Below are 14204 nucleotides of genomic sequence, written 5' to 3' on the forward strand. Positions count from 1 at the left end.
CAAAACACCAACGCGGCTCTACTTACATACTTCAAGCGTCGGAAAGAACAGCAGTGGGCGAATTGCGATACAAGCTACATGACAAAGCCAGACTTAGAAGGCAGTTATTGAGCAGTTTGTGGACACTTCCACGTACTTGATTAACAGAAACCACAACGTGCATAGCTCATATATTCGGCCAACCGTGCAGCTGCGCTCTCCCAGACTTTTCACATATTCAGATTCCTGCCCGCAAAAGTTCTGCTGAAGACATGAGCCATTTGCCCCACTAAACACCAAGATATCATATCAAGTCCCGTCCTCGATCAAACCTTGTGTTGAGATGCTGTCACCCTTTCAAACTATTTCATGCACATCGTGCAGATGATTTAACGAGTGCGAAAGGTTGAGAGATGGTATCGGTCTGCTTGTTTCGAGTAGTTAGGCAATGAAATTGTTCCATTGTATACTCTGATGTCAAATGAGGAAGCGAGCCTTATGTAGGTAGCCTTAATTAGATTCCCGAGATCCGTTCGCAGAATAATAAATGGCGTCAATGTGCGACACGCAGTTGTTGACGCTGCTCACAAACGTCGCCTTAGCGGTTCTTGATTGTCGCGATGGTGAGATAGAAATGATTGAAGTGGCACGCCATGGCTGGAACACATTTGGTATTGTAGTCGAATACTTAGATGTTAGTATCCCGTCAATAGACGGGTTTAGATTTCACAATCAAAAGTTCGTTCGAAACTCAATATTTTGTGTTAGAATATTAATGATATATACGATATTTCGTCCAGAATCCTCTGTTGCTCCTGGTGCTCTGGTGCTCGGTCCGAACCTGATTATGTAAGGTTTTTTTTTTGCACTGCATGATTAACTACTAGGTAGGTACCCACCTTGATATGATATGATCAGCTCAGCTCAGCTCAGCTCAGCTCAGCAACCTTTGCAGCAATCATCGGTCGTACAAAAACTTTCTTCAGAGCCCTTCCGTCTGGATGATTGAGCCTTAAGGACGATTTGGTGATCTGTCCAGAACACTGAAGGATGTTATTTAGACCCAGCGCAAGATTACGTTATGTGGCCTCGGAATTCGATTTTTCCCTCAACAGATATCTGACCTCAAGGTATCATTTCATCGCCAGCTTTGAAGCAGAATATTGAGAGTCCTATGAGCCTTTCTTGTGTCTTGATAGAAAAATAAATGTTGTACCAAGAGCTAAACGTATCTGGAAACTCCGCTCACGATTAAGGTGGATCTTCAATCTTTCCACGTCTCTACCGGTATTGCCTGTCTCCGAAGATTTCCCCTCTGTCTTCATCCGAGGTGCTGGCAGTCGTACATAGTGGAAAGTTTACTACATGCTCTTGTCGTGCAAGATCACACGGCTATCTGAAAGACTTCAAGAACCTTTATTTCAAGGCTGCTGGAAGAGCTTGGTCCACTTTATTTTGCATTTGACCTTGGCCGTTGGACTTTCTCATCTATAAAAAACAACAGGATGAGATCATCATAGGCGCTCCTATCTGCAACTACTTGGTTTAATGATTCCGGAAGAAGTTAAATCCGCCAGATGAATCACCTCCGACTGAAATTGCACTTGCCACACCACACTCCGACACAATGTTTAAATTTGTAGCTTCCGATGGGACTGGATCCATCAAGAGGCACCAGGCGCAAAAGGCATGTGACTCCTGCAGAAAGCGGAAGAAGCGATGCAACCATGGTAGTAATGCAATTTTAACGAATTCTTCGCCTGTGAGAGCATCTAGCCAAGTCAACTCTGATGAACGGGTTTCTCAACCAGCCAAGCCATATACTGCAAGTATCCTCTCTTGTACCACGGATGCCGGATATCAAAGCACAACGTCTCATGAGGAGCCTGGCCATATCTCTCCTGTTGCATCAACTTTAGCAAGTAGTGATCAAGACCTTGAAGCTGCTAGGATATTGAGCGGCGGTACTCGTACTCAAGCAAACACGTCTCACTCCCAAGAACCTACTGGTGTTCAGTCTCGATTCATTGGAGATTTGAACCCAGAATCAATTTTTCTGGCTGCTACCAGTCCAGATGCTATTCGTGGCGTATTACCGGACAGCGTTGGAGTATACCTCTCTTCAACACTCGGGAAAAAGCCTCACCATTTCTCGAATTTACAACAGACAAGCTCAAACTTATTCTACGGATGTCCGCCTTTGGTCCGTAATGTTCTGGTGCCTCTCATAGAACAGGAGTGTCTATCTACAATGCCACCTATACCCCATCTTGAAGCGTTATCTCGGATATACTTTGAGAAGATTAACACCATCTTTCCCATCATCAATGAGACCACGTTCCGCAATCTAGCCCCTTCAGTCCCTTGTCGAGCTTTATTGGAACAAGCCATTTGCTTGGCAGCATCCAAGAGTTTCGCTGCTGCGGATCATCTCATACTGGACGAAGCAGGCCCCCCGATGACCTGCAAAGCGTTCGGCGAAAAGGTGTCCGGTGCAATGAGGTTGACCATTGAACTAGGCATTGTGACCGACAAAATTGTCCTGATCCAAGCCCTCTGTCTCCTCTCTCTATTCATCGATAATTCTAGCAGTGAGGATCTTGCATCTCAATTCTCTGGAAAAGCTACTCATTACCTTGAAGGTATGGGATTACATCTCGAAGGTCAGGTGGAGGATGCAAGTGCAAAGCTTCTATGTTGCGTGTATGCGTTAGATCGCATGAATGCTGCATTCCATGGCCGCCCTGTCTTGATGCATGAACGAGACATGAGGAGAGACCTTCACCAATGCTTTAATCAGCAAGAACCTTCCTTCCGTCTATTCTTGAAGATAATATCACTACTTGACGACGTTCTCGAGATATATCGACCACCGAACCAATCAGAACAAGGTGGTATGGATGTCCGATTCCCTGCTTTTGAAGAGTTGGTTCTGGATTGCGCGGCTGCACATATTGGTACTTCCTCTCTTGGTATGTTATCCTCTAATCACCTTACTTCTCCTGCTGGGGTTTCCGATATTCCGGGCATTAGTCCAATAATCTGAGTACTCTAAGTCCTTATTTCGTTCGAAATATTGAGTTCTTGTGAGATCATAAAATCGTCTTGGATGTTCTGGAGTGGTTGAATTTTGCGTACCTCATGACTGCTTGAACGATTTGATTTCCAATCGACGCTGATGATTGAATGATACACAAACTTTCAAACCAAGTCTACCACTCGGGAATATTTAATTGTTGTATTAAGTTTCGTTCATGATTAGTGTTTACTTTGAATGATATTTTTACTCATGTAGTGTCTAGCAACGATTGAAATCTTCTATCACAGCATCTCTATTATCTCTCATCGATCCCATATTTGGTCCGAACCCAAGCGTTCCACACCCTCTTACCTTCGACAAGCCCTCTCAACCAGTATTCTCTCATCGACCACTCCTCACGAGCTACAGGATCAACTTGTTCTATTTCCTTTCGTACCATACGCCATATCGCTCTCTCTGAGCATTGCCTATCGAGAAATGCGCCACAACAAACTACCTGTTCATCGGATGCGCGCTCGAGGTCAATTCCAAGCTAGTTGTAGGCTTTTGGAAGGCCTCGAAAGTCAGTACTCTACTGCTGCTAATGCTGCAAATATGGGAAAGAAAATGCTCAGGGAAATTGATCGAGTATTTTCTACCGTCTCTTCGGAAAATAAAACTACGGCACCACAGCAAGATATCAGCAACACCACCGAGAATAGCTCAATCGTCAATGATCACAGTACTTCAGTGACAAATACTGAGAATCGTAAGTCCTACACTTTTCATTTCTGTATGATTTGCTTCTGCTATGATTATTCCTCCCCCAACATGTCAGGTCGTTCAGTTGGTTTGTTGTTTCGCACAAACCCAATGTTCAGAATCAATCCAATGGAATTTTATCATCTTTCAAACGAGTTCCATGTCAGAATACATTTCAATCCTCGAATCTGACCTTCAAAATAGAATCTATTGCGTCTGCCTCCAACGCTCAAGTTACTCCGTCTATCGCTCCAATATATACTGGGATGCAAGACTTTGACCCATCACTCTTCGACCTTAGTGCTACGGGTGATATTGATCTCTTCTCTATGTTCGACCCTTCCTTTGATCTTGTCGGCTTCGACGCATGCCTGGAAGGCAATCTAAACCTGGGATTTCCCACCCCAGCACCTCATCCCTAACAAAACTTAATCTCTAATTTGATGGCTGATGAACATCTTGAGGCTCACATCTGCCGAAACAAGATCGGACAGTTCAAACTATAATCCAACGATAAAATCTCGCATTTCTGAATCTAGATACGGCGCTCTGGTTGTCCAAGATGGTACCTTAGATCTGGACAATCTGTTTATTGCATTCTTAACTTCTTGTTCAAGCTGAAAATTTTGTATATAATATTATGCTACTTGTCAGTGCGGATTATGAATCACATTGATGGGTAGCGAATTTGCTCGCTGGGCATGGTGACAGTATAGGGCCTATACTATCTTGTTTGTACGTAATTGAAGACCGTTGCAATGTGGTGTTCTAAAGACAGCTCCTAAATGGTATTAAATATGAGGGGGTGGTTATGTAGATATTGAGAGACCAATATATTTATGGAATGTATCCAAAGAGCATGACAAGATCATATTTCCTCCTGAAACATCGCTTTTAATGTTCCCACTCATTGGGTCTAGCGACAGTTAGAAGACACTATTTTACAGGATCCAAACTTGCTTGCGTTCTTGCCATGTCTGTGTATTGACAATCTTTTCGATGTATCTGTAGTCTATTTCAGCGCACCATTATTCATCCTCTTGAAAGTTTCGTCAAGCTCTACTACTTATTCAAGCCTAGATACCCTGCTGCTCAACATCTTCCTTCAAATCATGCCGTTGGCGTATGCTGCTTTTTAGATCAGAAATTGAGACCTTAGAGAACCGATATAACCAAGTAAATCCGTTTCAGTACTACACTCACAGCGCTGCCACCGAACTACATAACAACAATTGATATGTAAGATGATAGCAATTTGTGAAGGAGTAAAGGGCAATTCACATGGTGTTGATCCGCTCATCATGTGAAATCACGTTGGCTTATGTAATCGATCACGTCTTTTTATCACCTTCCTATTTGACTATCCTTGCATTGAAATGAGGGAACGACAGTTGATAGACAGCATCTTCATCGAATGTCTTCCTCGCAGACATGAATAGATTTCTGGCCTCAAATTGCTCAATGCCTCCAAACATGGTTGCAGGACATGGTATCTATCATGTCGTACATCCAAGCTGCTTCCATGGTCGATCTGATGGTAGTTGCAGGAGACTTGGAATCTGTATGACGAGTCTTCTTTTCATGCCTACCTACCCCATTCAAGACTTTTGAGAACAAGAAATATCGTTCGAGTCTTTCTATCTTTGCCACTCTCGATGGGCAAGTCTACAAGACGCCGAGACTCCATTTCGATCATCAACCGAAGCTTTTATCCAACAGACATACCACGGGAAATTGTTAAAAGCGATGCGATATCGTATATGCACCAGACCGTTCGATTGTGGATGCAGAAACAGCACTCTGTCGTTGCCATTCGATTAAGCCCCGTGAATGGTATCTCGCAACACTTTTATCAAAATACTCAATTGGATGATTCGCCATACATGGTTATTGAAGCGGTAATAGCTATGCATTTTTTTCCCTAACGGCTCACAAAGCAAAGAGCCCAAGGGTTCCATATCAAAATAGCTAAGGTTTTATTGGATTTATCATTCGACATTTCAACACACATTTCAGAGCTGGATGAACGGAAGTCTGGCTTATTTTGTAGTGGAAGCCAATAAAGCCATTCAAATGGAATCTTGCGCTATCATTCGTTACAAACGAAAAAGCCATGATATGCCAAAACTTCATTCAATTTCAATATGAGAGGACCTAATCCAAAGCGGTCGCGTGCCAAGTTGCGATGAATACAATGCATGGCCTTGTCGAAGCTCCTCGTGAGATTTCTAGATTCTTTTTTCGTTCTACGTCTTACCGATGCGCATCCCAAGGATCCAGAAGCCTGACTTGGAGTTTCACAAAACGATGTAAGGGATACGAATTATCTAAGATTACATAGGTGTAGACACTAAAATATCAGTGTTCGGTGTCAGCGGGGCTTGTGAGAAGGTGGGACTACACTCGAGGATTTGGTCGACTTGGCACTGAGGTCGACGCCTTCTCGTGATTCAAATACTTATGGCTGGAGTTATTTCTCTAGTAAGCAGTGGCTTTTCTAGCAGGTTCGAACGCACAAATACTATTTACACGGATTTCAGCTATTCATTGGTATCATGAATGACCGCATGTCAACGGCTTTTCTTCGAGGCTCACAATTTGAATGAGAAAGCCCCGAAATCAATGTCATGATATATCATTTGACCTTCATTTTTACGAGCTCTAAGAATCACCAGTTATCATGACATATCAGGCGTTGGCGGTGGCTGAGCTCTGCCGATCAACCACACCACTAAGTTAGCTGCATAAATTAATTATGCATGCATTGCGATCTGTTGCACAAAGAGAAATCGAGATGGATAGGCTCTAGAGTTTGGAAAATGCGATACATTTAATTGGTCTAGCCGACGAAGAGATACTTTCAGTTTTTGCCTCTTATCCTCCAAATCCGCCATTCCTGAAACTTAGCACCTAGAGTTTACTCGCAGCGGGTCCAAACCCGTCAATCCATTCACAACCGCACTGTGCACTGGTCGCATTGTACACAGGATGTTTCTCGGCAATGCAAAGAATATCGGGGCATGTCTCGACAGGCTTGACGGTGTCCTTTGGTTCGAGACCTGGAATCCATTCACATTCGCATAGACCAGTCGTTGCATTAATAGCGGGGTGCATCTCTGAAATGCAGAAGATACCGACGCACGGATCTATTGGCTCAAGGGGTGGCTCGAGTCCATCGATCCATTGACAGGTGCATTTACCTGTCTTTGCATCATACACGGGATGCTTCTCGGAAATGCAGACTGTACCAGAGCAGGTCTCATCCCTGATAGGCGTTGTCGGATTGCTTGGTTCCAACCCTGGGATCCATTGACAGGAGCATGAGTTGCTTGCTGAATTGTATGTAGGCCTTTGCTCCGCAATGCAGAAAAGGTCAGGACAGTCAGGGTCGCATTGGCACTTCTTGGTTTCGGGGTGATATACACGATGATTTCCTTCAACGCACTTAAGGAGTGGACAAGTTGGAGGGACAGGATTATCAAGTTCGCAAGTGCATTTCTTCGCATAGGGCTTAAGAACTTTGTGGGCACCGCCGGCGCAGAATATTATGTTTGGGCATACGGGAGCGTTCGGCTCACAAGTACATCGCTTGGTCTCAGGATGGTATACAGGGTGAGTGGTGGATGTACACCGAATCGTTGGGCACGTGGCAGGATCGACTTCTCTAATCTTATTGCGCTCGCATTTGCAGGTTGAACTTTTAGGATGCCAAACAGGGTGAGATCCAACCAAACACGTTGTCGCAGTAAGACAAGTAGTCTCGGTCTGGTCAGGTACGCAAGAACATGTCTCGGTCGTAGAGTCCCATAATGGATGATGTGCGGTAATGCAATTTGTTGTTGTGTAACAAATCTTCTCCCCGTCATCTAGTTTGCACGAGCAAACCTTTGTTTCGGGGTTCCAAAACAAGTGAGTTCCAGGGATACAGAAAATCTTGGGACATCTTGCAGGACTATCCGCTCTTGCCTCTATGAAAGATTAGATGATTATTATGGAGACCATTTAATAGTACGTACCGACTGCGGATCCCGGAGCTGCTAGTACACCACTCAGCCCTACGGCGAGAAAATACAACAAAGATGTTGAGCGCATCTTTTCAATGGTTAAGAGAGCCAAGATTTGGGATAGACTAGAAAGTTTTCAGATCTTGAAGAGGTAGGTCCAAAAGTATGAGTTTGAACTCTTAGATATTGGATTGTTCGACCTTCGTTGTCTCCTTATATAATAGTTTGACCGTACCACAATACTTACCACATTGACTTTGAGGTAGCTGATCTCAGCAAGAAAAATACAATTACGGTCCTCTTGGCAGCTCAAGAATGCTAAGACGCCAAGCCCGAGTTGTGCGGAACAGCGTCCATTCAACTACCCCGCATCCGCCAAGATGTAAGGGGCCGGGATATAATTCCTGTCAGGAGAGAAGTACATTCCATTATGTCACGAATCGAGAAATGGGTGATACAAAATGTAAGTTGGAACCCAGGATGACACGAGGATTTGAAATTTACAGCTGGAAGAGGTTCTTCACATCGCTGTGCGTCAGATCTCAGCAAAACTTGTGCTCCGCGATGAGGCTAGATTCTGATATGGATCATCAGCATAAAGAATGCTTGAAATGTCTCACACCTTACCTACATCTTACGATAGATTGAGTTCGATTTCTAGCCAAATCCTCGGCCTGATGAGAATTTTCGTCTACATTGTGGCTGTTGCTCGTTTTTTGACCACTCATCTCTTCTGTTGTATAATTTTTTACGTCGCACGTGTATCATCAATGACATGAGATCATGATCTCCCATTTTTTGGCCTTTTTAGCATCCATTCGATAAAGGGTTTGTGACGTCTATCGGCAGGTCATCCGGCTTGCGTCAATCTTGCATATTCGGTTAACGGAGCACGTTTTAAAATTAGACAAAATGAGCTCGGATATGCAGCCGTGAGAAATTTTCAAGCTCAATGGCATCTCATAACGTTTCGCTATGATTCCTCGGCTTAAGTAGCCATTGGACTAGGATATCAAAGTTCATTTACATGGACCGAAAGGTTATCGTAGTTTCTCCAAATCACAAATCTATGTACACAAATCGATTGAACATTAGATGGGAATTCGAATGAGCCTGCCAAGCAACAAAAGGAAAAGTTCTCTATAAATTGAACCAGCTCTTACTGGGGTGGTGGTATCCGTGTCTAGCCTTCACCCTCGTTCCTTTTTCATGATTTGGACAGGAATGCCATCCAGATTTTCGCCTCTCGTCACAATTGGAACGTCAAGTTTCAACTCCAGACAAGGAGCGGAGCGTTCCGGAAATGAAGGCTACCGAGCAACGGTCTTTTCTCCATTCCAGGCTTGGAATTAGCATTCTTTTTGTCTAAATATCTTCTTGCGTGTACGGTGGTGCGTCTTCACCCATATCTCTCGCGATATTTCTTTTCTTTCTCGTACTCATTGTGACCATCCCAATTCCATGCATTCCTCCATAATCTAAACTTCTCCCTAAATCTTTAGCAAATTTTATCCAGTGTCCCAACAACTCAATCCATTCTCTTTTCCCTCCATCGTAGAGCCTGGTCAAATATCTGATTCTCGCAAAGTATCGTTGTGTCAATTTATTTTGTGCATCATCCCATACCCGGCGACCACTTGCAAAAGCACAAGCTAGATTTAGTAGTCCCGCGCAAGTTATCGCATACGAGGATGTCCCTGGATTCTGATGAATTCCTGAAATGGTTTCTTGGCAGCTTTCAACATTTCCTGAGATGAATTCGATACGAGCTTGCGATATCACATTGATTTCTTTTTGGTCCTCAGTATCGATCAGTTGAGTGAGTTGATCGGGGACCAAGATATACATCAACGCCATTTCTAAATGATTCAGTATAGTACTGAGGCGAATGACTGGATGGGAAAGTTCTATCTGCCATTCCAATTTGACTCTATGTATGAGTGCTCGCATTCCCCGATTGAACTTCAAAAGGTCAATTCGCCGGTCTGCTGAAATGGTGTGATTTAACTCGTCGATGCGTAACTGATTCTGCATCAGGCTAACATGGTTCTCTGTTGCCTTCATCAAAATATTAAACATTCGTACTCTAATGTTTTTGTCTTTTAGGTTGTTCATTTCGCTGTCCTCGATCATCATAATATACTCGTTAATGCTCTGTCGTTGTACAGTCGAATCGGACCAAAAGACCGCTGCATACCCTGCAGTCTTTATCAGTTTGTTCCCAATTTGCAAGATTTTTTTTTCTTCTGGTGTACAATTCACTGAATTTTTGAGCCGTTCCACATCATCTACGAATGACTTGGATTCGTTTCTCAATGGTGAGACATTCACTCGCCCTGTGATATCGTTTCTACCCCATACATATTCATCTTCGACTTTGATCCCGACACTAGATCTCATAGTCCGATAGTACAATATCTTATGACCATATGGCCGGACTGCATGCTCCCAAAATGATATGGACTGGACATCTTCATAAACAGTCACTGGGATAGGATGCAAGTATTTATAATTTGGAGGTTGTGGATCCCCGTCGAGTTGAGGGTTTTCGATAGATGATGTATAGGTCAGGATCATCTCCATAGTTGGCCAGGGAGTAACTAGCCAATAGCCCAAAGGGCGATTCTTCCATATCGTACCATTAAGCATTGTTTCTATGTATCCCCCGTTAACCTGATCATAAGTCAGAATATTTTATACATCTTCTTAGCTTGATTATAGGGTAATCCAACCCACGGCATTCTCGTACGAGTATCCTAGTTCAGCCAAAGCTTCCTCTTCGAAATATGGTTCGATTGAGGCAGGTGGGGTCATCATTTTAATCTCTCGGCTGGGGTAATTTCTAGCCAATTCTATAGCATGAACTAATTCATGTACTATCTATAATTTTTAGCGGTTACCATAAGGTATTACAAACTCGTTATGATACCAGGATGCTCGAGGGGCTCGGATAATGAACTTACTACAACGGCTATCCGCCAAGATATTGCGTATCGTTCGGCATGGTTCAAATATTTATCTACAATCAATGGAGTGATAAAATCAACGTTCAGCATGAGTACGATATTATAGCATGGATTTTCTCTATCATCGCCCGGATCCCGCTTATTCCAGCGAATATCTGCAAAGGCCAGCGTGTTCTGATCAGGATACATGTTCTCGTCGGCGTCTACGTCAATCTCCCCTGTGTATGGATTTTTGCCTGGCTCAAAGAACGAGAACAAAATGTCATGTTTTTCCAAGAGGACATCATTTAATATTTTATCACGGGCTTTCCTAGTATCCTCAATGTTATAAGCTGGATGTCGAGGAGAAAAGTATTGGAGATCGGGCACGTCGAGTAGGTTTCTTTCGGGTGGTATAGGTTTCCGAGGGGCAAGAAGTAAAGCGTCAAACTGTCATTGAAGTCAATGCTGACTCTAATCCAATAAGTATACGAAAATATTCATCGCATATCAAGGGTCAAGGGTAACTCACCCAAGGTAACATATGACTCGATAACAAATACTGATTTGCAATCGTCAACATCGGCCGCAAGGCTTTCCACACATGTCCATTCTCCGAATTCCAACTTCCATACATCACACCCTCTTCATCTCCACTTCTTTCCCAGTCGTCAATAATAATAGCCTCTTTTCTTCCAAACATTGTACCTGTCCTGTCCCATTGTGTCTTTCGTAGTAATGCGAGAATGGGCACATCGGAAAGTGTAGATGCAGCCATTGGACGTTCAGTTATTGCATCGAGATTGAGGAGTTCGCGGGTGGTGAAAGAATGAAGACGATTTCTTTGATTTGTCTCAATCGTGTCCCAGTCGCGTCTTTGATTCGATGGAGTTCTGGATGGTGGGGTGGTGGAAAAAGAGGGAAACGGGGGAATTAGAGTCGGGCGCGGAGTCAGATCGCTGTGTCCGTCTGCGAAGTCATAATAGCGAAGAGCGAAGGAGGATCGTTTTGCCGGTGGATCTGAGTGCATTTTGGGACCAGTAGCGGAGGACATTTTGCACTGAGACTGGAATTGGAGAATTTCAGCAGAGTGGTAAGTTGACTTGATCGCAGACATTTAACTTGAGAGAATGCTTCACTACATTTATGTTGCATGGTTAGATTTTCTTTGTTACCTTTGTTTGGCCCCTGGGATTTGGTTGCCGTTTCTTGTTAGGGGCTTTGAGCAGACGCTTCACTAAGGACATGAGGGATTTCTTTGTTTGATTTTTCTTTCTTTCAAATTTTCAGCGGAAACCATTAGAGTAACCTATTCAGGCGCTCTGAATAGATGCATGGCTACGTTCGTGGTGATTAAAAGATTCATCAACTTTTAAGATCTCCGTTTGGTTTGTCGCACAGAGAATACTGTCTTTGTGAATAATTTTCATGAAAGAATTCATGGGAATGAATTGCACAACATGTCTAAGACATTCATTCAGTTCATGGTAAATAATATGGCTGATTGTTTAAGGCCGATGATAGCATCTCATGTCGACACTGTCAACTTTTGAGTGGAGCCTTCCGAAAAAGCAATAAGAAATGCGCGAAAAGTGAGAATCGAAATGAACCACGCGAGCGCTTCTGACATCTTTCAAGACTTCAAAAAGGCTCGTCCCAGCATATCAGGCTTAAAATGCATGGTTTATGGTTGGTCTCATTAATTGCCAGCTGTGATTGATGCCAAATATCATAACTCATTGTTACAGCGAACTGTAATTCAGATTCCTGGATAATGACGACAATAGTGAGATATTTGTCATCAAGAGACGGCAAGAGTATAGATATGGCACCACGATAGTTATTCAAATTATCGATAGCGCAAGCTTCCTGGATACCAGACCCAGAAACACTCCATAGTCTCCCATTGCTATCTGAAAAAAAGCCAAATTTCGACCCCTCATTTTCCTCTTTGACGTCGAGCTCAAAGTGGCTCGCACCTGAAAGATACCGAACCAAGCGGTATGTTGACTTTGAAGGATCAATTGGTGGAATATTGAGTGTCTATATATGCCTTGACTCTTGACCACACCTAGTGGGCCAGTGTTAATATGTGACCCCGAACCAGTAATGGTGAATGATAAAAGAGATTCATTGAAAAAAATAGGGGTCAGCGGATCGCTATATAAGGCTCTTCAAAGACACTAGACTTGGCTCAAGATCTACCTATCGCAATAACGAATCAAAATCTCAGGGGTGTGTGTATATGTTCAAGTCATATACCTACATTGAAGAGTATTTGCAGCTATATGGTGTACGACGACCCTCTGTTTGTTCTCGATTCATTGAGCTCCTGTCGAGCTACAACAAGAATTCTTCAGGCCCTAGACCCGGTGATATTACCCACTATCATGAAGATTTTTTCATCGTAGCCCAGTTTAAGTGACAACCACAAGAAATCAAAAGGATTAACAACAAAATACCCACAGGCGACAAATGATAAAAGCTCTATTTAGTCTAGTGAAACTAATAATCACAAGACTTTCACGTCTGTTTCTTTTTTCCAAAAGATGGTAGACTCCTTCTTGCATTCGCTTCGATTCTCTACTTTGCCGATACGGGAATAGAAAGTGGGCAGAAGTCTGATGATTGATATAGAGATTGAAACGAAAGTCAAACTGGGATAGCTAGCCTAGACGGCACGAGGTGTAGGATTACTAATACTTGATCAGCTTGCTGAATACTCGAAGTACGAGATCAATTTCATATGTGTGAACTTTATTTTAATGAAAGTAAATTTTATTAAGATTCAAGATGTTAGTGGGATATACAAAGTAAGCAATAGTTGAGGAGTGTATCACACATCACGACTAACATTAGCAATTCCAACTTTCAGGGGCTGTCTTTGGCTGGAATCAAGAAGCAAGGCGGAATTATGAGGTACAGATAGCTCAAAAAACCGCTTATTAAATGTGGAATAGAAGTTTTCCGAGGGTTTGAGGGCAAGAAAGAATATTGAATGCAAGGATAAACAATGACAAAAATATCAAGGAAATGCGAAAATGGTAGAAACAAATGATAATTACGGATTCTATCAACCATTCTCCGCCTTCTAAATCTCTCTGCATTGAAGCAAGAGGCATCAGTATAGATTCAAGAGAAAGTTGTCTACAAGAAAACATGGTATCTCAACCCTCGCTTTTGATCCACTCCCCTGTTTTTGGGACTGAGGAATAAAACTTGGGACATTAACTTGATATTTATATAAGAATGGAATACTAACGGGGAAGAGAAGATGTAAGAGTGCTTTCTCATGTTTGGAAATGGTGGGGCTATGGAAGTGGTGGTATTGTAGAGGTGTACCTGGTATTTATTCATGGGCGAGTAACTAGAGAGTATTTCCGGAATCAGGATATCATGATTCACTCTCACTCTTACATTCTATTTCTCGAAATGTAAAAGTCGCCAAGATCTTTGATCTTCAAGGAAGAAAAACAAACATACAAGAAAGTGTCA

At 42.9% G+C, this 14204-nt stretch overlaps 3 protein-coding genes across 3 annotated transcripts; 1 reads left to right on the top strand and 2 right to left on the bottom strand.

Moving 5' to 3' along the window:
* Positions 1-1606: 1606 nt before the first annotated feature.
* On the top strand, positions 1607-4182 carry EAE98_011808 (uncharacterized protein; the record flags this gene model as incomplete). Its single annotated transcript, XM_038959431.1, has 3 exons — positions 1607-2951; positions 3282-3767; positions 3965-4182. The coding sequence occupies 3 exons, from the start codon at positions 1607-1609 to the stop codon at positions 4180-4182; spliced, it is 2049 nt and encodes a 682-aa protein (XP_038804196.1).
* Positions 4183-6670: 2488 nt separating this feature from the next.
* Positions 6671-7852, bottom strand: EAE98_011809 (uncharacterized protein; the record flags this gene model as incomplete). The annotated part of the gene is made up of 2 exons (XM_038959432.1): positions 6671-7728; positions 7777-7852. 2 exons carry the CDS (start codon positions 7850-7852, stop codon positions 6671-6673), a joined length of 1134 nt encoding a protein of 377 aa, XP_038804197.1.
* A 1277-nt stretch (positions 7853-9129) lies between these two features.
* EAE98_011810 (uncharacterized protein) lies at positions 9130-11763 on the bottom strand (the record flags this gene model as incomplete). Its single annotated transcript, XM_038959433.1, has 4 exons — positions 9130-10437; positions 10501-10644; positions 10728-11159; positions 11242-11763. 4 exons carry the CDS (start codon positions 11761-11763, stop codon positions 9130-9132), a joined length of 2406 nt encoding a protein of 801 aa, XP_038804198.1.
* Between the last annotated feature and the right edge of the window lie 2441 nt (positions 11764-14204).

The sequence above is a fragment of the Botrytis deweyae genome (genome assembly GCF_014898535.1).
Source record: "Botrytis deweyae strain B1 chromosome Unknown BDEW_053, whole genome shotgun sequence".
Classification (NCBI taxonomy): Eukaryota; Fungi; Ascomycota; class Leotiomycetes; order Helotiales; family Sclerotiniaceae; genus Botrytis; species Botrytis deweyae.